A 25949-nucleotide genomic window follows, 5' to 3' on the forward strand; every position below is an offset into this window, starting at 1 on the left:
TTTGCATTGCAAACAAAAATTGTTAATTAATGGTCTTTTATAAAAGATTGTTAACAAAGATTGGGCAACTTAGAAAACCGAAAATTTGTTTTCCTTTCTATCTTCTTGTGTTTTACGCTTCATGCAAATGCTCCTAGAACATGCAGCTTTCTTTAAAATAATTAAACCCACCTGGAATCGAACCCAAGCTGCGCCCCCAATGAGTAGGCACCGCATCACACAGCCATTGTGGCTCTCGACAAAATTATAGTGTATTAAGCATTCTCGGAAACCTCGTAAGTTGTTCTCGAGAATTTTTGAGGCTTGCATCGAACTGCTTTGGGAGAAGTATATTCGAGTTTTGAAGTTCACATGCCATAAATACAAAAAAGTACTAAAAAACGATTGTCATGTTTCCCTTGTTAGAGAAAAACTGGCGATTTGGTCACATGTGTAGGCACATTTTAATTCTTCTGGTGTTAAGTTTAATTCATAAATTAACAAACTCTCTGGGTTCATCTTAAGTGTGGTGTCACCGCCAGACACCACACTTGCTAGGTGGTAGCTTTAAATCGGCCGCGGTCCATTAGTACATGTCGGACCCGCGTGTCGCCACTGTCAGTGATCGCAGACCGAGCGCCACCACACGGCAGGTCTTGAGAGACGTACTAGCACTCGCCCCAGTTGTACGACGACTTTGCTAGCGACTACAATGACGAAGCCTTTCTCTCATTTGCCAAGAGATACTTAGAATAGCTTTCAGCTAAGTCCATGGCTACGACCTAGCAAGGCGCCATTAACCATTTCTAGAGAGAGTCTCACTTGTATCATCAAGAATGCTGTATCCAAATGATGGATTAAAGTTAAGTATTCCAGCAGCTACGTACTTTTCTTTATAGCATTCATTACGTATCCTGTTTCAGACTTAACGCAAGCCGGCGTGAGTTGACGCGTGCCCTTTCGGCTACTTCCGAGTGGCGTGGCTGTCTTGTTACGCCACAACATTAAGTACAGGGTACGGTCTATGATACCTTCAGTCGGTCTCACTGTGTCGAAACGCGCCGCCATCTTAATACCGTACGCTTATTAGGCCCTGGTCATCTTGTGAAAACCAGGCATGAGCCACGGTCAAATTTAACCACTGTCAGCTGTCGTGTTTCACTTTGATTGAGATCGGTGCACCAGAATTTTGCCTTGAACAGGGTTAAATATCAACTTTACCACGGTTAACTTTTAATCTAGGTTGCTGTATTCAGCTGTGAAAGTGCAGGTCTCCAGTTGGGTACTGCTGACTGTAGCGTAGACGAGAGCATGAGTGTCCAAGACGTAGCTCTGTCGGTCATGTTTACGGTACGATAGCAGGCACAGCTGGGGTTCTATTTCGCCCCGCACAGACATTCCTGAGGATATAGCGGCAGGAAGTTCGACGCAGCTTCTCGACGTTCCTGCCCTGCACATAGCTGTGAATCGCGGGCGGCGCCGCCACGCCGCCCCGCCGCCCCGCCGCCCCGCCGCCCCGCCGCCCACTCCTCTGGCCGGCCTCCAAGCGACGCCACAGCCAGGGACACGTGCTGTGTTCCTCCCCCTCCCACCCCCGCGGCTGGCGCACACGTTTCACGGCCCGGCCCAGTCCGGCCCGTCTCGATACGTAACCGCCACATTTTTGGGCCGCTGCCAGCAGACACTTAGGTTTCTCCACACGCGTGACCTCACATTACTCCACTAACGTCAGTCACGGCTCCTCAACCAAACTGGGTGACCCCTCGCCTGTAGAATGGATCCTTCACTCTGCAGAGGCTTGTCAGCATTCGTCAAACTTCCTGACAGATTAAAACTGTGCTCTGAGGCGGGCAGCGTCTGGGACTCAGACGCTTGCCCGACGTAGACAATACCTTAACCGCATTGGTAATCCTTTCTTCCTAGGCTTGCTACTCCATCACAGGGAAGCTTCTGTACAGATTCTTAAGTACGAGGAACATTCAACGAGTAGTGCAACACATAGTTTTCTGTAAGCAGGTTGGTTGTATTCAGGATTCCAAAACACCAAATTATTCCCCAGTCGTTTGGCTACAAAACCCAATTATCAACATAATCTACGTTCTGCGCGTTGGCCTTACGCCAACTCCTTGGGAGGGCCTGTATTCCCAGATGGTATCAGTCTGATGGTTGACGTCGGATCCACGTCTTGCTGCATCGATAACCTCCCCATCATCTAAAGAAGAGCGGCGCGTTTCGTCACAGGGTTATTTGGAAAGTGTGATAGCGTTACGGAGATGTTTAGCATACTCAAGTGGCAGACTCTGCAAGAGAGGCGCTCTGCATCGCGGTGTAGCTTGCTGTCCAGGTTTCGAGAGTGTGCGTTTCTGGATGAGGTATCGAATATATTCCTTCCCCCTACTTATATCTTCCGAGGAAATCACGAATGTAAAATTAGAGAGATTCGAGCGCGCACGGAGGCTTTCCGGCAGCCGTTCTTCCCGCGAACCATACGCGACTGGAACAGGAAAGGAAGGTAGTGACAGTGGCACGTAAAGTGCCCTCCGCCACACACCGTTGCGTGGCTTGCGGAGTATAAATGTAGATGTAGATGTAGATGTACTGCTTCCCGCGGAGTGCATCCGCCATTGGGCTACACAGATGGAGGCTGGAAGGTGCGAGATCCGGGCTGTACGGTGGTTGAGGATGAACATTCCAAGCAAGTTTCACGAGCTCCTCTCAGGCTCACAGACTTGTGTCATGCCTTGCATTATCGTAGAGAAGTTTGCTTGCATTTTTGTGGAGACAAACATGCTGAAGTTCAAAAATGGTTCAAATGGCTCTGAGCATTATGGGACTTAACATCTGAGGTCATCAGTCCCCTAGAACTTAAAACTACTTAAACCTAACTAACCTAAGGACATCACACACATCCATGCCCAAGGCAGGATTCGAACCTGCGACCGTAACGGTCGCGCGGTTCCAGACTGAAGCGCCTAGAACCGCTTGGCCACACCGGCCGGCCATGCTGAAGTCGTTGCTTCTGTTTCGCGATGGTAGCACAGTACACTTCAAGAGTTGATCGTTGCACTATGAGAGAGGACGTAGCGAATTTGAACTCTTCGGAGGAAGCGCCACTTCGTGGATTGTCTGTTTGTTTTCGGTTAGAAGTGATGAACCCATGTTTCATCGCCTGTGACGCTGTTCGACAAAAGCCGATCAGCCTCGTAAAGTGCAAGCTATTCCGCACAGACCATCCTTTGTTGCTCTTTATGATCTTCTGTTAGGCGGCGAGGGACCCATCGGGCACACTCCTGTAAGTATCCCAAGTGGTGGACAAATGAAATCCAGTCGATCAGCGAGCTTTGGATTGTAATACATCGATTACCTCGAATGAGACTGTCCGCACGTTCCAGGAGACACGGCTGTGTGCGGCCGGTTGACACGCGGTTTGCGCCACCTTGTGCGACTTATCGTGCTTTTCCTCATTACCTGGTTTCTATAGACTTTCTGTAAGCGGCCATGAATATCTGCGATGCTCTGGTTTTCCACCAAAAGTATCTCAGCTCTCGGTTTGGAATGCACCTCCGTTACAAACGCGATTTTGAAAGCTACGCATAGCGTCGTCAGCTATCGGAACTTCATGAAACTATAAGAGCTAAAATAAATATCGTGCGACTAGGACCTCCCATCGGGTAGACCGTTCGCCGCGTGCAAGTCTTTCGATTTGACGCCACTTCGGCGACTTGCGCGTCGATGGGGATGAAAGGATGATGATTAGGACAACACAACACCCAGTCCCTGAGAGGAGAAAATCTCCGACCCAGCCCGGAATCGAACCCGGGCTCTTATGACTGACATTCTGCCGCGCTAACCACTCAGCTACATTTTTTTCAACTGAAACTGGCTGAGAAAAAATGTGGCACATTACTTATTGAGTAACTGGTAGAATTGGAGCTGTGAAGACTGGACATAAGTGCTCTCTGGGTAGCTGGTTCGGCAAGAGCATTGGCTGGGATAAGGAAGGATTCGGATCTTGGTACCGTACAGGTGCACAGTTTTAACGTTACAGGAAGATGGATTACCCATATTCAACAATTCATTTACAAATACGAGGGTTGTCCAGAAAGTAAGTTCCGGTCGGTCACTAAATTGAAACCACAGTGAAAATCAGAAGCATTTTATCTGCAAGAGTTAGCTACATTTTCCAGATACTTCTCTACATAGTCGACGCTCCGACTTAGACATTTGTCGGAGCGTTATACCAAATTTCCATTACCATCGTCATAGAAGGCAGCCGTCTGGGCTTTCCGGTAATCCTCTACGCTGGTCTGTAGCGTGTAGCCTGCGCCCAAGAGTTGTCTTCGTATCCAGCGTTTCATGGGAACAGAGATGATACTCAGGACGAGCTAATTAGGGCTGTGTTGTGGGTGATCGAACACTTCCCATCGAAAAGGCCGCAGCAGCATTTTCACTGCCCCTGCAGAGTGCGGCTGAGAATTGCCATCAAGAAGGAAGTGCGTGGCAGTTGTGTTAGGTGGGCTGCATTCGTTAAGACGAAGCCTCTCAGTGGGCCCTCCTACTTGGCGGCAGACATCGTTTTTTAGGCATCTTCACTCGCTCACAATGCGCTCACAACTGAAAAGTGTGTCTTGATGCGATCGACGGTCATACTAGAGACACTACCCAACACTCTGTGCAAAGCTTCATCGGGTTTTCACCATGGTGTCCATTTCGCGACCGTCGTAACTTACTTTCTGGACAACCCTCGTACGATATATAAAAGTAACAGTTCACGTCAGATTCTTTTTTAATATGTTGGGGAGGCACTTCTGAATAATTTCCTACAACGACTGAAATCACGAGAGTTATAGTAAGATCTGCCACGCAGACATACTTACTAACAAAAAATGCTATCCTCACATATGAAATCGCTAAATGCGATATGTATCAAACAAGTTGTACTCGGGCGCGCGTTATTGTGGCGCAGTCTGGTTAGATGGAAAAGAAGTAAAAGAGATTGCACACGTTTATAATGTCATTGGGAACTTGATATACGACCTGATCCCCTGCCGCTGTCCCTCTCCTGCTTCCCCTGTCCCTGCCCTCCTTCCTCTCTCTGTCCACCTTCTCCTACCTCCTCTCTTGTCCATCTCCTCGTTTCAGCTTTCTATGTCTATTTCCTTCCACCCCTCTGTCCGTCTCCTCTCTCTCCACACTCTGACCTTGAGACATGCTTTATTGTTATTGAAAATTCAGATTTCATAGTAGTATTCCAATCATAAGCTGATAAGCTAGAAATACAACTTTCATGTTTTGTGTGAATACCGTCTCTGAGGTATAAAAACAGCAGATGGTTGTATATACAATTAATGCTTAAAATATGTACAATGACAAAGGATATACGTGGAAGAAACCATTTGGATAATGGTTTAAACGTACCGCTATTGTAGTTAAATTTCCTGTGAGAAGGGGAACAAGCCGGCCGGTGTGACCGCGCGGTTCTAGGCGCTTCAGTCCGGAACCGCGTGACTGCTACGGTCGCAGTTTCGAATCCTGTCTCGGGCATGGATGTGTGTGATGTCCTTAGGTTGGTTAGGTTTAAGTAGTTCTAAGTTCTAGGGGACTGATGACCTCAGATGTTAAGTCCCATAGTGCTCAGAGCCATTGGAACTTGAAGAAGGGGAACAAAATCGCGCACATTCACAGCGTAGCATTTTCTTTCTCGCAGTCTGTTTTAACAGAAAACCTGTACAGCGTCGATTAAAAATATATGTATAATGTTTGTCTGTCTGAATGTATAATAGACTATCGTTTAAAATTTGAAATAAATAGGACAAGAATTTTTCTAGATTTCTGTTAACAACATTTTAGGAAAGAATGTTTTTTTATATATTACACATATATATTATACGTCTTAAAAATAGCTATATAAAAACACACTTGTGGTCGAATGCAACATTATGTCGAAATTTCAAGTCAATCGACAGACTATTTCTCGAGTTTTGCGAGCAGAAACATATGCAGGCTGAACATTTATGTACAAGATGCTCAGAAACAGTCTGAAACGCCTTTAAATGTGTTGCAGGGTAGTTTGCGTTGAGAAATAATTATTTAGAAAAAAATTCGATACGTTGCTCTGTTTCGGAGTGAAATAACTTTATAGTTTGCCAATCACGTCGTTGCGCGCGCAAATTCAAATGGTCTGTCAGATATAATTTGTTTTTCTTACAGTGTAGATGATAGCTCACGAGACTGCTCAGCCTTTGGCTCGGGTTCAGTCATCACTACCATCCTATGTCCAATTTATATATCGCCCACTTATTCGGTTTTAGGAAACCAAACCAAAAACACATTTCGCGACACCGTCTCTGGCGGTCGCTTGAATTTGCAAGTGCAACGACCTTATTGGCTAACTTCAATACTAATTAACTCGAAAACGGTGCAATGTATCCAATTTTTTTAACAATTATTTCTCAGCTCAGTCTACACTACAACACCCTTACAAGGTTTTCAGACTGTTTCTGGCGACCCTACGTAAAGAAGATTATAGCCCACAGATATTTTTAAGGTTATTGTCTTGTGAAAGCTGTGCTTGTACAACTAAAGATAAGCTATTAGAACATTAAGGCAAGAGGAGCGGCTGCTGATGATGTGGCTTGTTTGTGTGTGCAGGTGTCTACTTCACCAAATACTGCCGCGACATGTGCGTGCAGTTGGGGATCGGTGGCTGGGTGAAGAACACCAAAAACGGAACCATCGTTGGCAAAATACAGGGTCCGCGGATTGCTGTGGAACATATGTGAGTAGCAAGGCGCTGTACATGTACCATTCCACGCTGCAGTAACAGTTTTATTTTATTGATTTCCTGAATTCGGTTGTGAGTATGTGGTTGCTCTTTGAAGCTAACAGTATTCCTTATAAAACACCGGGCTCCATTTTTTCTACTTTAGTGATTAGAATGCAATGTCCACTCTTCTTTGTTAAATGTATTCTGTGTTCCTAAGCGATGAAATGCTGTATCCCGTGCTATTTCCATTTAGGAGGTCCATTGTTTTATGAAGATGAATCGAAAGAGGTTTGTGAGGTCTTTGTATTTAAGCCATCGCCTCTTCGTGGCCGTGGTGGTCTAGCTCATAGAGCACTCGACTCCGGCCTGGATGTGTCGGATTCAGTCCCAGTGAGGGGATGGGTTCTCCCTCCTTACAGTTCCTCGAAGACGGTTCCCGATCTACTCAGCCTGCTATCAGATGAGTATTGGGGATCTGTTCGGGCGGTAAGGGACCAGATCGATGGTCCCGTTATCCTCTCCATCCTCGTGCCGTGGAAGAGAGAGAGCGTACTCCTCTTACAGCCAGGCCAATATCCCTGTCACGAGCTTTATTTTACTTACTTCTTCTTTCCGTTGACGGGCTGCTATTTTCCTATTTGCTATATCTCCCACGGGGAGATGCTTGATAAGAAATAAACAAGAACAAGGACTTATTACGACCACAGTAGAGAGATTTAATAAAAAAGGGAAACTCTTATCAATAAAAAATAATACAACTTCTCACACACCAACAGGTATTTGCCCGGAACATAAAGTGAATAAACGTAGTGGGACGTGAAGACTATGCCACTGACAATCCATAACGACGAGAGTTGGCCGACAGGTACGTCTCGGGATATCGCAGGGAAGTCGTAAGACCCCCTGCGGTGGCTTCCGACTTGGCTCTGACTGATGGACTGCTAAAAGCCAGCACATGAATTGGCCCAGAGCTCCGCTGGAGCCAACTGCCGGCATGTTGGCTTGAGCCGCCTTATATAGCCGGGACGCGGAGGAATTCGTGCAGATCCAGTTCTGCACACGTGACACAGCGTAGGAAATAGGTCCCTGATGCGAAGCACCTCTGATGGCTCTTGTTCTGCCGTCTATCTTCCTTGCGATCGAGCTCGTGGTCTCACGGTCGCGTTCTCGCTTCCCGAGCACGGGGTCCCGGGTTCGATTCCTGGCGGGGTCAGGGATTTTCACCTACCTCGAGATGACTGAGTGTTTGTGTTGTCCTCATCATTTCATCATCATTCATGAAAGTGGCGAAATTGGACTGAGTAAATGTTGGGAATTTGTACGGGCGCTGATAACCGCGCAGCTGAGCGCCCCACAAACCAAACGTCATCATCGCCATCATCCTTGCGATCGAAGCAGTCAGAGGAGGCAGCGCCTTGTACTTATGCAAACCCGTGATGCTTCAGTGTCCGACGGTTTGCCGATCCCTTTAGCCGAAGTGCGGGTACATGGCACTCTTCTTGTCGGCTTCTCTGCTCGTGTGTGGTTATTGAGCATCATCATCTGTTGCTCGGCGGAAGCTTTCTGTTTTTCGGTGGCAACTAAAAGAACATCCGGCCACACCTTAAATTAACCACGCCAAATCCATTAATAACCACGCTGATCTTTCGCCGATGCTAAAGAAAGACACAAGGAAAAAAAGGGAGAGTGCTTCCTGTTTTTTCTTAAACACTTTCTTCCTCGGAAAACGAGCACCCTCACAACTTCACCGTTTTTTCTCGTGGTATGAATCTGTTTGTTCTTTGAACGTAAATTTCAAATTGTGTTCTCTCTCAGCCACGTCTACGTCTCCATGTTGTGTTATCCTGCCAGTTCTTCAAGTGTCAAGCTCATCGTTGTGCCTTTCTACAGATGAGATAGAGTGCAGATTCTTCTGGTCCCTCCGTCTAAGAGGCACTAATTCTAGTAAGCGACCTCACGTACAGGATCCGCATTGCCCATGACTCATCGAACTGCAATAACAAGGGAAAAAAACAGAATATATTATTGCACAGTTATGGTTGTGGGAAAAGTCGTATTATGTGTTTTTTTATTGTTTAAACTCTATAAAAAACGAATATCTCAAAACTTTTGAAATAAGCAGAAGCTTCCTACTATTAATAACTGAATAAAATTCAGTGAATGAATAACACGAAATCGAAGAAAAGAAGAAAGGAGAAATAGTTTGCACGAAAATAAACTCAAAACATTATGTTTATCGCTATACCTGAAGACTTGCGTGCTAGTTTTTCTAGTTCCTTGTTTTTCAGTGTGAGTCTTGCAGGAACTTCGAGTCTTAAATTTTCGAAACGGTTCTCTCATTTCGGTATGCATCTGCAGACTATGTCAGTTCCCCAGTCTGTCTCGTCAAGAGTACACTCAGATATTCCCGTGAGGTTCGATACTGCAATATGTATTTGTCTATATTTTAGCAGTACTGTGACACGTTAACAATGAACACACAACTTATATGTATTATGTTATAAAATGGTCGGATAAATAAAGAAATAATGATCATCAGTAGCTGTTCTGCTTTGCGTCAAGTGTAGGTATGGTATTTCACCACATCCCCCTCTTAAGTTTCACACATAGTCGCCTTCCACACAGTTGATATTTCTTCCTCTTCCTCTCATTCCCTTAAATTTGCCGCTAGAGTAAGCACCGGCGTCTCAGGATGTATCGTAGCCAATTTTTCATTCTTTTTCTTACGACAATTTTTCTTTCTTTTTACTTATTGTAATACCTCCAACATTCATTCATCTTTTCGCAATGTCCACGTCTCTGCACTATATAAAACTCTGCTTCCTAAATAGTATTTGGCGTACTGTTTCGTCAGTTGTCCGCATAGTAATTTGCTCTTTTTGTTGAATTCAGCCATGATATTCTCGATCTTATATCTGTGTCACGTTTTAGGTCCTCCGTTATAGTATTTCCCTAGTACTACTTGTCCGTCTGTCGTGATTTTGACCATCTCTCTTTTCCCTTTCCGTACTATGCTTTTGGTCTTTCATATCCATTACTTTTGCCTCCTTTACGCACTCCGCCCATTCCATCTCTGGAATCTCCTATAATCTTTTCCACACACATTAAAAAAGCATCGGACAGACATCCTTGACTGACCTTTCTTTATGTTCGTATTCCCTCTGTTACTTCACCACGTGGCGCAGTGGTTAGCACACTGGTCTCGCATTCAGAACGACGGTCGCGCACAGTCTTCCTGCTTTAGGTTTCCCGTGATTTCCATAAATCTCTCCAGGCAATGGCCAGGATGGTTCCTCTGAAAGGGCACGGCCGATTTCCACCCCCATTCTTGGAACATTCCGAACTTATGCTCCGTTTGTAACGATTGCGACGCTGACGAGACAGACCATAATCTTCCTTACTGCTCCACCAGTTTTGACTCAGCTGCGCATCCAGTGAAACACCTTCCCTCCCCTGTCTCTATCCGTCTCCTCCGGTTTCGCTTCTCTGTTCATCTCCTCCGTCCCCTCTCTCTATTCATCTCCTCCTCTACCCTTTCTGTGTCCATTTCCTCCTCCCCTATCTCTGTCCATCTCTTCCTCCACACTGTCTCTGTCGTACTCTTCCCTTTCACCATCCATCTCAACCACTCCCCTCACTGTCTGTCCGTTTCCTCGTTGCACCTTCTCTCTCCACTTTATCATCCCTATCCCAATAGGAGGTGGCTGGTTCTTACGTCTACAGTCTTTATTTCCAGATAGTAAGTGCTCGTAATATTTGTATCAAATTTGTTTGAAATTGATGCAAGGGTTTAAGAGGAGCTTTTCACACGTGGCTTTGCACACTTACGCGCATGTCACATATATTTCATATATACTGAATTTATTTCCCATATATTTATACACATACTTCACCTGTACTTCTAGCGAATTTAGCCCTGCAGTTTCGTTTTCACGCAGCTCAATGTTTATGACGTCACAACTGCCGAACTATGTGTCATACAATGATATTATTTTGTAGGTACATTCTGCCAACGGCCTTGACGCAGTGGTAACACCGGTTACCGTCAGATCACCGAAGTTAAGCACTGTCGGTCTGGGCTAGCACTTGGATGGGTGCCGGCCTCTGTGGCCGAGCGGTTCTAGGCGCTTCAGTCCGGAACAGCGCTGCTGCTACGGTCGCAGGTTCGAACCCTGCCTCGGTCATGGATATGTGTGGTGTCCTTAGGTTAGTTAGGTTTAAGTAGTTCTAAGTCTAGGTGACTGATGACCTCAGCAGTTAAGTCCCATAGTGCTTAGAGCCATTTGAACCATTTGAACTTGGATGGGTGACCATCCCGTCTGCCAACCGCTGTTGGCAAACGTGGTGCACTCAACCCTTGTGAGGCAAACTGAGGAGCTACTTGATTGAGAAGTAGCGGCTCCGGTCTCGTAAACTGACATACGGGCGGGAGAACGGCGTGCTGACCATATGCCCCTCCATATCCGAATGCCGTTACGCCTGTGTATGAGGACGACACGGCGGCCGGTCGGTACCATTGGGTCTTCCAAGGCCTGTTCGAACGGAGTTTAATTTAGGTACATTCTGCGGCATACGTGGATATTGTCTGCGACTTGTGTTGGGCATTTGTAGCAAACAGGTTCAAATGGTTCAAATGGCTCTGAGCACTATGGGACTCAACTGCTGAGGTCATTAGACCCCTAGAACTTAGAACTAGTTAAACCTAACTAACCTAAGGACATCACAAACATCCATGTCCGAGGCAGGATTCGAACCTGCGACCGTAGCGGTCTTGCGGTTCCAGACTGCAGAGCCTTTAACCGCACGGCCACTTCGGCCGGCGTAGCAAACCGGTTATTAAGTTAAACTTCATGCATTTGCGGCTGTATTTGACGCATGTTAGCGTTCATGACGTCATATCTCCTGAACTATGTGTCATATAATGACATAATTTTTCATGTACATTCAGTGGTCTACATGAATATTGTTAGTGCGATGTGTCGTGAATACAGTTAGTGATAAAGAAGTAATAAATTAAAACCTCAAGGCTTGTCAGGCTGCACGACCAGCAAAAGAGGTAGTAAGCGACAAACATTTGCCTTTCAGTATTTTGTGACGGTTGTCAGCGAGATTTAGTTTCGTAAAGGTTTGAAATTATGTATGAAGTTGGGTGCAAGCCACTAAGTGCTAGTACTCTTAAATAATGGATCAATAAAGTCCGGGTACTCGCGTCGTGCGCTACGTTCCTTTTTTACCTCTGCCTCCATCTCTAAGATAGATAGTTGGTTCTTTCCCTACAGCGATTCTTTCCAGACAGCAAGTGATACGTGTACTAAGTTTTGATGAAATCAGTCCAAATGTAGAACATACAGACATCCATACATAAACAGCGTGCTCAGAAACAGTCTGAAAAACGTGTAAGGGTGTTTCACGGGAGACTGTGCTGCGTACGTTGCGCCGTTTTCTTGGTTGTTTAGCATTTACGTTAGCCAAGCAAGTCGTCGCGCGCGTAAATTCAAGCAGTCTGCCAGAGACAGTGTCGCCAAACGTATTTTTTCGTTCGTTTTCCTCAAACCGAACAAACGTAGCTTTTGCCTACATAGCTTAAATTTATCACTTCAAAAAAAAGGCATATTTTAACTGGTAATCAGCATTTGAAGACATGATAACTGAGGAAGCCACAGTCTGTGCATTACCGTATTTTAGCGCTTGCAAGTGCTTGAATTTGCACCCGCAACTCCTGATTAGCCAACTTCAATGTTAAATAACTCGTAAACGGTACAATGCATAGATTTTTTTCTTTACAAGTACTTCCTAGCACAACCTTCGCTGCAAAACCTTTGCAAGCTTTTCAGACTGTTACTGACCACCCTGTATACGTACATCCATTTTTATAACATGTATATATATACGATATAAACACTGTTTTATACAATAATAATAAATTGCTTAATTACAATGAACTATTTTAATATAATAGTAATAATGCGTTTGCAACAGTTAGCCGTACATTGTTTTAACGTAACTTCCAAGACATTGCAATTCAGAGAAAAATAGGCTTTGAAACGCACGTTTTCAAGAAATGTGAGTAGTAAGTGTGTCGTGTAATTACTTTAAGAACTATGATAGAATAAATTCTCACGACTTCGTTGATATCATAATGTACACAATAGAAAATGGAAGTGTGAATTCACAATTATCAGTATTTTACGAGGCACTACGACTGTAAACACAGAGCTGCAAGCAATGGCTATAAGATCGTGCAAATGACTGCCTACGACCGCGAGTGAGTTTTTCCGTTACTTTTATTTTCGTAGTTGTGTGCCTTTCCCTGTCTTACTCAGGTTCCTGTTCTATCTGCGAACTCGAACTCGAGAATCGTGTTAGATTTTTTGCTGGCAGCGGGCGAGTCAGTGTGTGAACGTGCGCCTCATTCTGGTTGGAACCCATCCACGCGGGCATCTGCTCACACAAGCATCTGCAAAGTACCCTGCGTTAGAGGGAGCTTGTAATTTCTGGAATTCCACAACATTTTCGACATTCTTAGTTTCCACGCCACTTTATTCTCCGAAATTTAGCTATGAAATCTGGAAAGTGATATATGTAAAAGCATAAATGCACCTATAATTTAGCGGAAGGGGAGAGACTGGCATGACCCTCTTGACTGCACCACCTCTTAAATCCAAGGTTGCTCTGACTCTGGGTTTTTGCTTGAAGTACAATCCCCCAGGAGGACATCCGGAAACTCTGTCAATCAATGCCACGCCGAATATCTTCTTGGATAAGGGCCAGGGGTGGATCAAGGCGTTATTGACTTGCTCAATTTGTGAAGCTCTTTCTATTGAACAAATCATCAAATTTTTCTCAAATTTTAATAATTTGTTTGGCCGTACATGTACATCACATCTACCGATTTTCGTCCCATTCGGATAATTCATTCATTGTGCGGCTTTTTTCCCCCAAGAGTGTATTACGAGTGCGCCCTGAAAAAGTAATGCCTCTGAATTTTTTATGTGAAAATTATTGAAGCTTTTTTAATGAAACATATTTTATTAGCATTCAACATCTTTATTCTTCATGTATATATATTTATTTCTCACCATAGTCACTCTGGCTACGAAGACATTTATCCCAAAGAAAGACCTCTTTGCGGAAAACTGTCACCATAGAATGTTTGACCGTGTTGACGGAACCGTAACTTCACCACTGCTTGCAAGGTATCATTACCGTCATATATGCTGTACAGAAAACGACTTTTTATACAGTAATGCAGAATGAAAGAAATACACCTGTAACGTGACGTTCAAACGCTACATTTGCATAAAACACCGATAGGTGGAGGTAAAGGCAATAATTCAAAATGCTTGCTTTGGACGTAGTAGGAGTACAGCAATTACAGAGCATAACAACGGTATCCATCTTTGCTACGTGAATAATTTGTCAATTGCAGATTCGAACGGAATCAGTAAACACTGCAGACGCACCAGAACTCGGTCGCCGAAAGTAATTAAGGCCGAAAAATTTCGTGAGTGAAATAATGAGCTCTGGAGATTTAGGCACATGACTCAGTGTCAAACAAGGGTAAATTAAGCAGTTAGAATTTCTACACTTTATTTAAGCGGCGACTGTTACAAAAATGGCTTTCAGCACTATGGGACTTAACATTTGAGGTCATCAGTCCCCCAGAACTTAGAACTACTTAAACCTAACTAACCTAAGGACATCACACACATCCATGCCCGAGGCAGGACTTGAACCTGCGACCGTAGCGATCGCTCGGTGCCAGACAGAAGCGCCTAGAACCGCTCGGTCACACCGGCCGGTGGCGACTGTTTCACGTCAAAAGTGAGCAGCAAGTGTCATCATGACCTGGGTGTTCCTTGTGAAGGGGAGAAGTATTAACTGCCAGGAGAATGTTAGGAAGACTGGTGTTCTCCCATCGCTCTGCTGTCTGGCAACGAGGCATCCTGCAGTACAGTGTCGGTAACGAGCGTTCTTCCTACTAGACTTCAGTATGTAATGGAATTCGCTCGTGGTGACTAAATACGAACTCCCCTTGACAAATGCTACTAACAACTGTAATCAATCCCATATAACAACTAAAGGTCTGTGCCCAAGAACGCAACAAAATAAGGTTGGCTCGTCTGAAATCACCATCTGCGTCTACATCTACACCTATACTCCGCAAGCCACCTGACGGTGTGTGGCGTAGGGTACTTAGAGTACCTCTATCGGTTCTCCCTTCTATTCCAGTCTCGTATTGTTCGTGGAAAGAAGGATTGTCGGTATGCCTCTGTGTGGGCTCTAATCTCTCTGATTTTATCCTCGTGGTCTCTTCGCGAGATATACGTAGGAGGGAGCAATATACTGCTTGACTCCTCGGTGAAGGTATGTTCTCGAAACTTCAACAAAAGCCCGTACCGAGCTACTGAGTGTCTCTCTTGCAAAGTCTTCCACTGGAGTTTGTCTATCATCTCCTTAACGCTTTTGCGATTACTAAATGATCCTGTAACGAAGCGTGCTGCTCTCAGTTGGATCTTCTCTATCTCTTCCATCAACCCTATCTGGTACGGATTCCACACTGGTGAGCAGTATTCAAGCAGTGGGCGAACTAGTATACTGTAACCTACTTCCTTTGTTTTCAGGTTGCATTTCCTTAGGATTCTTCCAATGAATCTCAGTCTGGCATCCGTTTTACCGACGATCGACTTTATATGATCATTCCATTTTAAATCACTCATAATGCCTACTCCCAGATAATTCACGGAATTAACTGCTTCCAGTTGTTGACCTGTTATATTGTAGCTAAATGATAAAGGGTCTTTCTTTCTATGTATTCGCAGCACATTACACTTGTCTACATTGAGATTCAATTACCATTCCCTGCACCATGCGTCAATTCGTTGCAGATTCTCTTGCATTTCAGTACAATTTTCCATTGTTACAACCTCTCGATATACCACAGCATCATCCGCAAAAAGCCTCAGTGAACTTCCGATGTTATCGACAAGGTCATTTATGTATATTGTGAACAGCAACGGTCCTACGACACTCCGCTGCGGCACACCTGAACGCATCGACTATCCCCACATGTCTATGTATTTCGCCTTCCTGAAATTTCCCTTTCACCACAGTATTGTTTACCGTTCAGCGTGGTATTTCATGTTTGCCTACATTTCAAAAACGGAAGTAGAAGACAACTGAGGAGCATATCACTTCCAGTACGATTTGTTATGTTATAATCAGATAGTATCCGCTTAAGCTGTTATAACTATAAATATTTCTATGTCGCCGTACTTAGTGAGGGTATTCTTTTTCCCCAGATTATAGTAGAGTTGAAAACGTAAGTATGTGCCCTCTTTTCTGTTTGCATTATCTCTGTCCGGCAAACTACCCAGGGCATTAACGCGCGAAAAGTGTTGACAGTCTCTCGGAAGGTGACCACTTCAAATTGTCCGGATAGTGACAATTTCCAGTTTTCGTGGTGGAGCAAATTATCATGACAGAGATTTCCCCACTAAAGAGAGAGAGGTGGTGACGCACAGTTGCAGCTGATCACATTACACTTCCATATCCTGGCTGATATTCCAAAACTATCGGCAGTGTCTCATTAAAGAGAACTATCACATTTGACGATGGGTCGCCCTTTCCATGGGGACGCTAAACCAGACGGCCATCTTGGTTCTGCTCGAGAGGAACAGCCAGTGTCCTAGACGTCTACAATAAATCACACACTTAGCGGCCTTAATGAGTGTGACTGAGAATAGATTTTGTACCATTAAAATTCCTCCGCCACTTATTCTGCTCTATTTGCATACTGTAAACCTAAGTATTACCTCCGATTTGTATAATTTTCTCGTCGTTGTCATTCCACGAGACGTATGTATGAGGAAGTTGCCATAATTTCGTGTGGCTGAATAGCCTGGTCCAAGTCTTTCAATTGGACCACATTTCGACGACTTGTGTGTCCCTGACCTACCCCAGTTATCAAACCGGGCAAAGGAGACTTACAGATTCAAAAATGGTTCAAATGGTTCTGAGTACTATGTGACTTAACATCTGAGGTCCTCAGTCTTCTAGAACTTTGAACTACTTAAACCTAACTAACCTAAGGACATCACACACATCCATGCCCGAGGCAGGATTTGAACCTGCGACCGTAGCGGTCGCGCGGCTCCAGACAGCGTCTAGAACCGCTCGGCCACACCGGCCGGCACCTACAGATTAACGTGGGATCCGAACCATTATCAAATCATTAAGAGGTGACAGCTTGGTTAAAGGGAGACTCAAAGGTCCGTGGTCCGACCGGAATTGGAACGCTCGACCTCAGGCATCCGCTTTACCGATAGACCACTAGGGTCGACGTGGAAGGAAGTAATATGTCACTAAAACACATGTCTGAACGTATTCTCTCGGAATTTCAGTTAGAAACCTCTTCGGGATAAAGAATGCATCTTACGTAGCGTCTACCACTAGAATTTGGTGAGCATTTCCGTCACCCACACTAAGCGATCCTGTGACGAAATACAACGCTTTCCGTTGGATCTTTTCTACACTACTGGCCATTAAAAATATTAGACTAAGAAGAAATGCAGATGATAAACGGGTATTCATTGGACAAATATATTATACTACAACTTACATGTGATTACATTTTCACGCAGTTTGGGGGCATAGATCCCGAGAAATCAGTACCCAGAACAACCACCTCTGGCCGTAATAACGGCCATGATACGCCTGGGCATTGAGTCAAACAGACCTTGGTTGGCGAGTACAGGTACAGCTGCCCATGCTGCTTCAACACGATACCACAGTTCATCAAGAGCAGTGACTGGCGTATTATGACGAGCCAGCTGCTCGGCCACCATTAACCAGACGTTTTCAATTGGTGAGAGATCTGGAGAATGCGATGGCAAGGGCAGCAGTCAACCATTTTCTGTATCCAGAAAGGCCCGTACAGAACCTGCAACACGCGTACGTGCATTATCCTGCTGAAATGTAGGGTTCCGCACGGATCGAATGAAGGGTAGAGTCACGGGTCGTAACACATCTGAAATGTAACGTCCACTGTTCAAAGTGCCGTAAATGCGAACAAGAGGTGACCGAGATGTGTAACCAATGACAGCTCATACCATCACTCCACTACGGCGATGACGAATGCACGCTTCCAATGTGCGTTCACCGCGATGTCGCCAAACGCGGATGCGACCATCATGATGCTGTAAACAGAACCTGGATTCATCCGAAAAAATGACGTTTTGCCTATCGTGCACCCAGGTTCGTCGTTGAGTACACCATCGCAGGCGCTCCTGTCTGTGATGCAGCGTCAAGGGTAACCGCAGCCATGGTCTCCGAGCTGATAGTCCATGCTGCTGCAAACGTCGTCCAACTGGTCGTGCAGATGGTTGTTGTCTTACAAACGTCCCCATCTGTTGACTCAGGGATCGAAACGTGGCTGCACGATCCGTTACAGCCATGCGGATAGGATGCCTGTCATCTCGACTGCTAGTGATACGAGTCCGTTGGCATCCAGCACGGCGTTCCGTATTACCCTCCTGAACCCACCGATTCCATATTCTGCTAACAGTCATTGGATCTCGACCAACGTGAGCAGCAATGTCGCGATACGATAAACCGCAATCGCGATAGGCCACAATCCGACCTTTATCAAAGTCAGAAACGTGATGGTACGCATTTCTCCTCTTTACACGAGGCATCACAACGACGTTTCACCAGGCATCGCCGATCAACTGCTGTTTGTGTATGAGAAATCGGTTAGAAACTTTCCTCATGTCAGCACGTTGTAGGTGTCGCCACCGGCGCCAACCTTGTGTGACTGCTCTGAAAAGCTAATCATTTGCATATCACAGCATCTTCTTCCTGTCGGTTAAATTTCGCGTCTGTAGCACGTCATCTTCGTGGTGTAGCAATTTTAATGGCCCATAGTGTAGCTTGTCTGTCCCTCTCTATGACAAAATACGTCAGGAACCGAAAGGTTTGTTGGCAGGTTTGTGGAGCTATGTGGAATTAGATGTCTACGCACAAATCATGTAATTAGCATAAATAACGGGCCACTGATCTGCTTACACGGTGATGGCGCCCGATAGCGACCAGATGGGATTCATAGGATTTGGTCGCCGAGACACGAATGTGAGTTCACTATAATGCTCATGAAACCACTGTAGCACGGTTATGGCTCCAAGACACGAGCAGTTATACTGCTGACAGATGACATCGCCGTCGGGTAAGACGTCAACCATGATGGGGTGCAAGTGGTTCGCAGCTGTCAGCATCTCTGATATTACTACCATAGGTCCAATGCAAACGCAGGAGAATGTCTCCCGTAGCATGATACTGCTCCCGTCAGCCTGCGTCCGTTGCACGCGGCACGTTTCGAGCTGCCGTTCTTGATGACGGCGTTTGTGGAGGTGTAGCAAAAATGTGATTCATCCGAAGAGCTGACAAGTTTCCATTGTTCGACGGTCGAATCCCGATGGTCCTGTGCCCACTGCAATCGTCATTGACGATGTCTTTGGGTGAACATGTGAACTGTTAGGGGTGGTCTGCTGCGGAGCTCCATGTTCAACGAAGTACGATGCACAGCGTCCTCCTAAACACTTGTGCATGCACCAGCGTTGTGCTCATTCCGCAGAGATGCCACAGGTCACCATCTATCCTACTTTACAGAACAGACAAGCCTCCTTACCCCACGTTCTGTGAAGAGCTTGGACATCCAACCGTTTATTGCCTAGTAGTAGTTGCCTGTCCTACTTCTTTCCGTAAATGCTCAAGACAGTAGAACGTGAACATTTGACCAGCTTCGCCGCTTTTGAGATACTCGTTCACAGACTCTACGTAATAATAGCCTGTCTTTTGTCAACGTCGTTTATCTCAGTGTATTTCCCCGTTTGCACCCCATATCTTGGCTAGGGTGATCCCCCGTCCGTGTCTGCTCCGTTTACATACTTCTGTTACCGCGTCACGTGCCCGCAACGCCACCACGCAGTATCCAACGTCGGTGTTCTACATCTACATCTACATCTACATTTATACTCCGCAACCCACCCAACGGTGTGTGGCGGAGGGCACTTTACGTGCCACTGTCATTACCTCCCATTTCTGTTCCAGTCGCGTATGGTTCGCGGGAAGAACGACTGTCTGAAAGCCTCCGTGCGCGCTCTAATCTCTCTAATTTTACATTCGTGATCTCCTCGGGAGATATAAGTAGGGGGAAGCAATCTCATCCAGAAACGCACCCTCTCGAAACCTGGCGAGCAAGCTACACCGCGATGCAGAGCGCCTCTCTTGCAGAGTCTGCCACTTGAGTTTGCTAAACATCTCCGTAACGCTATCACGGTTACCAAATAACCCTGTGACGAAACGTGCCGCTCTTCTTTGGATCTTCTCTATCTCCTCCGTCAACCCGATCTGGTACGGATCCCACACTGATGAGCAATACTCAAGTAAAGGTCGAATGAGTGTTCTGTAAGCCACCTCCTTTGTTGATGGACTACATTTTCTAAGGACTCTCCCAATGAATCTCAACCTGATACCCGCCTTACCAACAATTAATGTTATGTGATCATTCCACTTCAAATCGCTCCGCACGCATACTCCCAGATATTTTACAGAAGTAACTGTTACCAGTGTTTGTTCTGCTATCATATAATCATACAATAAAGGATCCTTCTTTCTATGTATTCGCAATACGTTACATTTATCTATATTAAGGGTCAGTTGCCACTCTCTGCACCAAGTGCCTATCCGCTGCAGTTCTTCCTGGATTTCGCTACAATTTTCTAATGCTGCAACTTCCCTGTATACTACAGCATCATCCGCGAAAAGCCGCATGGAACTTCCGATACTGACTACTAGGTCATTTATATATATATATTATGAAAAGCAATCGTCCCATAACACTCCCCTGTGGCACGCCAGAGGTTACTTTAACGTCTGTAGACGTCTCTCCATTGAGAACAACATGCTGTGTTCTGTTTGGTAAAAACCCTTCAATCCAGCCACACACCTGGTCTGATATTCCGTAGGCTCTTACTTTGTTTATCAGGCGACAGTGCGGAACTGTTCGAACGCCTTCCGGAAGTCAAGGAAAATGGCATCTACCTGGGAGCCTGTATCTAATATTTTCTGGGTCTCATGAACAAATAAAGCGAGTTGGGTCTCACACGATCGCTGTTTCCAGAATCCATGTTGATTCCTACAGAGTAGATTCTGGGTTTCAAGAAACGACATGATACGCGAGCAAAAAACATGTTCTAAAATTCTACAACAGATCGACGTCAGAGATATGGGTCTACAGTTTTGCGCGTTTGCTCGACGACCCTTCTTGAAGACTGGGACTACCTGTGCTCTTTTCCAATCATTTGGAACCTTCCGTTCCTCTAGAGACTTGCGGTACACGGCTGTTAGAAGGGGGGCAAGTTCTTTTGCGTACTCTGTATAGAATCGAATTGGTATCCCGTCAGGTCCAGTGGACTTTCCTCTGTTGAGTGATTCCAGTTGCTTTTCTATTCCTTAGACACTTATTTCGATGTCAGCCATTTTTTCGTTTGTGCGAGGATTTAGAGAAGGAACTGCTGTGCGGTCTTCCTCTGTGAAACAGCTTTGGAAAAAGGTGTTTAGTATTTCAGCTTTACGTGTGTCATCCTCTGTTTCAATGCCATCATCATCCTGGAGTGTCTGGATATGCTGTTTCGAGCAACTTACTAATTTAACGTAAGACCAGAACTTCCTAGGATTTTCTGTCAAGTCAGTACATAGAATTTTACTTTCGAATTCACTTAACGCTTCACGCATAGCCCTCCTTACGCTAACTTTGACATTGTTTAGCTTCTGTTTGTCTGAGAGGTTTTGGCTGCGTTTAAACTTGGAGTGAAGCTCTCTTTGCTTTCGCAGTAGTTTCCTATCTTTGTTGTTGAACCACGGTGGGTGTTCGCCGTCCCTCACAGTTTTACTCGGCACGTACCTGTCTAAAACGCATTTTACGATTGCCCTGAACTTTTTCCATAATCGCTCAACATTGTTAGTGTCGGAACAGAAATTTTCGTTTTGATCTGTTAGGTAGTCTGAAATCTGCCTTCTATTACTCTTGCTAAACAGCTAAACCTTCCTCCCTTTTTTTTATATTCAGGGATGCTGCTTCCATATTCAGGGACGCTGCAACGGCCTTATGATCACTGATTCCCTGTTTTACACTTACAGAGTCGAAAAGTTCGGGTCTGTTTGTTATCAGTAGGTCCAAGATGTTATCTCCACGAGTCGTTTCTCTGTTTAATTGCTCAAGGTAATTTTCGGATAGTGCACTCAGTATAATGTCACTCGATGCTCTGTCCTTACCACCCGTACTAAACATCTGAATGTCCCATTCTATATCTGGTAAATTGAAATCTCCACCGAAGACAATAACATGCTGAGAAAATTTATGTGAAATGTATTCCAAATTTTCTCTCAGTTTTTCTGCCACTAATGCTGCTGAGTCGGGAGGTCGGTAAAAGGAGCCAACTATTAACCTAGCTCGGTTGTTGAGTGTAACCTCCACCCATAATAATTCACAGGAAATATCCACTTCTACCTCACTACAGGATAAACTACTACTAACAGCGGCAAACACGCTACCACTGGTTGCATGCAATCTATCCTTTCTAAACACCGTCTTTGCCTTTGTAAAAATTTCGGCAGAATTTATCTCTGGCTTCAGCCAGCTTTCTGTACCTATAACGATTTCAGCTTCGGTGCTTTCTATCAGCGCTTGAAGTTCCGGTACTTTACCAATGTAGCTTCGACAGTTTACAATTACAATACCGATTGCTGCTTGGTCCCCGCATGTCCTGACTTTGCCCCGCACCCTTTGAGGCTGTTGCCCTTTCTGTACTTGCCCGAGGCCATCTAACCTAAAAAACCGCCCAGTCCATGCCACACAACCCCTGCTACCCGTGTAGCCGCTTGCTGCGTGTAGTGGACTCCTGACCTATCCAGCGGAACCCGAAACCCCACCACCCTATGGCGCAAGTCGAGGAATTTGCAGCCCACACGGTCGCAGAACCGTCTCAGCCTCTAATTCAGACCCTCCACTCGGCTCTGTACCAAAGGTCCGCAGTCAGTCCTGTCGACGATGCTGCAGATGGTGAGCTCTTTCATTCCGCTAGCGAGACTGGCAGTCTTCACCTTATCAGATAGCCGCCGGAAGCCAGAGAGGATTTCCTCCGATCCATAGCGACACACATCATTGGTGCCGACATGAGCGACCACCTGCAGATGGGTGCACCCTGTACCCTTCATGGCATCCGGAAGGATCCTTTCCACATCTGGAATGACTCTCCCCGCTATGCACACGGAGTGCACATTGGTTTTCTTCCCCTCTCTTGCTGCCATATCCCTAAGGGGCCCCATTACGCGCCTGACGTTGGAGCTCCCAACTACCAGTAAGCCCACCCTCTGCGACTACCCAGATCTTGCAGACTGAGGGGCAACCTCTAGAACAGGACATGCAGCCATGTCCAGCCGAAGATCAGTATCAGCCTGAGACAGAGCCTGAAACCGGTTCGTCAGACAAACTGGAGAGGCTTTCCGTTCAGCCCTCCGGAATGTCTTTCGCCCCCTGCCACACCTCGAGACGACCTCCCACTCTACCACAGGTGAGGGATCAGTCTCAATGTGGGCAGTATCCCGGGCAGCCACAGTCGTAGTCCGATCAGGGGATGCGTGGGACGAGCTGGCCGTTCCCGACAAACCCCCATCCGGACCCCCACAGTGATGCCCATTGGCAACAGCTTCAAGCTGTGTGACCGAAGCCAACACTGCCTGAAGCTGGGAGCGAAGGGATGCCAACTCAGCCTGCATCCGACACAGCAGTTGCAGTCCCTATCCATGCTAAAAACTGTTGTGCAAAGAACGTCTGAACTAATCTACAGAGAGCACAAACAATTCGACACAAAATTTAAACGGTTATTAAAATACAAGATTGCCTAATAGATGCAGTAATGCTGCTACTTGCGCACTGCTGACACACTGCTCGGCGGCGGAAGGAGACTACGCGATTTTACACTGCTCAGGTACTAAAACGCGATGCTACACTCTCAAATACTGTAATACGCCCGAAATTTATGAATTAAACAATGCAAGTACCAAAAACACGCAAAGGAATTAAGAATTAAACTATGTAACAAATAAGTGAGCTAAGAGTATACGACTTGCTGCTGCAGCTGCTTATCCAACGGCGGCAGGGGTCATAATGTTTTGGCTGATAAGTGTAACTGTGAACATTAACGGCTCAATAAGCATTCCTTTGGAGAACTCCTGGAAATACTTTTGCATCTCTCGATTTCGTCACGTTCATAACTACATATTGAGGTCGGCCTACAACAAGGCCATGGATCAAGATGTAAATCTGGTCCAGCTCTAGGTAAGCTTGTATTTTACTCACTAAACAACAGTGTGGAACTGTATCGAACCTAGGCGCCGTTGTTTCCAGCGCTCTTGGTTTCATTTCCTCCACTCATAACTGACATAACATACACTATGCCAGACTCAATCTGCGGTCTGCTGTCGACTTCGATGTCGAGCGCTTCAAAACGCAACAAGACTCGAAACAGACAAAGGTTACTCATCAGCACAGAACAGATGCGCGTTAAGATACATCAAACACGCTTCCAGAAGTAGAAATGAAAGCTAATGCACGGAAGTAAGAAATTTTTTTCCTACAAGAGTAGTCGGAAGACCTTCTGTGTCTCATAATCAGTAGCTAAAAGACTGATATCTTTGTTTTGGTTCTTCTTCTTCTTCTTCTTCTGTCTGGCAATCTATTCATAACCAGCCCCTTACTTGCAAAATACAAGGGTGATTCAAAAAGAATACCACAACTTTAAAAATGTGTATTTAATGAAAGAAACATAATATAACCTTCTGTTATACATCATTACAAAGAGTATTTAAAAAGGTTTTTTTTTCACTCAAAAACAAATTCAGAGATGTTCAATATGGCCCCCTCCAGACACTCGAGCAATATCAACCCTATACCCCAACTCGTTCCACACTCTCTGTAGCATATCAGGCGTAACAGTTTAGATAGCTGCTGTTATTTCTCGTTTCAAATCATCAGTGGTGGCTGGGAGAGGTGGCCGAAACACCATATCCTTAACATACCCCCATAAGAAAAAATCGCAGGGGGTAAGATCAGGGCTTCTTGGAGGCCAGTGATGAAGTGCTCATCACTCGTTCTCGGCCGTCCAGAACTTTTCCCTTTGCACAAACACCCATTCTCTGTAAACTGTTTATACCAACATTTAATACACCACCTATCAGGAGGTTTAACACCATACTTCGTTCGAAATGCACGCTGAACAACTGTCGTCGATTCACTTCTGCCGTACTCAATAACACAAAAAGCTTTCTGTTGAGTGGTCGCCATCTTAGCATCAACTGACGCTGACGCCTAGTCAACAGCGCCTCAAGCGAACAAATGTACAACTAAATGAAACTTTATAGCTCCCTTAATTCGCCGACAGATAGTGCTTGGCTCCGTCTTTAGTCGTTGCAGAGTTTTAAATTCCTAAAGTTGTGGTATTCTTTTTGAATCACCCTGTATTTTATAGCACTTCGATTACTTGCATGTTGGTTACCAGGTTGCAACTTCTGTGGTAATTAAGAGTGTAAATGAGGTAGATGAAAACATGTGAATGTATTGTTATGTAACGAGCTATCACGAACAGGAATGGAATTAAACGGTTAAGTGGCGCCCCATAACCTATTACTTTCAAAATAAAAGTGTGGATTATTTTTTGTCATCGTCAACAGTGTCATTGCTGATTGTCTACAAGAAAACCGTAGAGAGCTTCGTAACTAACCCAGGCTTTCTAGCAGAATCTTGTGATAAGGGCTATGCATTGTCGTCTTCCATAAATTTCTTGCAAGCATTTTCTCGATCTGCGGAACTTAAGTTGAAGGTTAGCTCACAAACGAAATTTACGGTTTCTAGCACTGAGTGAACTGTCACATGAGAGGAAAAACAGTTGTCAGTGCTGCACGGATCAGGCTCCGTCTGATTCAGGGCGCTAGCGGGTAAATGCGGCCAAAAGTCGTGCTATGCGGGGTGACACTGAAGTTAATTAGGCACCGCCATTTGCCTGAGTCCAAACCTGGGCTCACCGCCAAGTAAGTTACTCTATGAGACAGAATAAAAGAAGCCAACTTAAGAAAGCCTGTAATATTG

At 45.4% G+C, this 25949-nt stretch overlaps 1 protein-coding gene across 1 annotated transcript in view; it reads left to right on the plus strand.

Moving 5' to 3' along the window:
- Positions 1-25949, plus strand: part of LOC126092003 (acylphosphatase-2) — a 163934-nt gene that overhangs the window by 59758 nt on the left and 78227 nt on the right. The window contains exon 2 of the mRNA XM_049907379.1: positions 6631-6757. Within this exon, the coding sequence (XP_049763336.1) occupies positions 6631-6757 (127 nt within the window). The remainder of the gene's footprint in view (positions 1-6630; positions 6758-25949) is intronic.

This window comes from Schistocerca cancellata, chromosome 7 (assembly GCF_023864275.1).
Source record: "Schistocerca cancellata isolate TAMUIC-IGC-003103 chromosome 7, iqSchCanc2.1, whole genome shotgun sequence".
Lineage (NCBI taxonomy): Eukaryota > Metazoa > Arthropoda > Insecta > Orthoptera > Acrididae > Schistocerca > Schistocerca cancellata.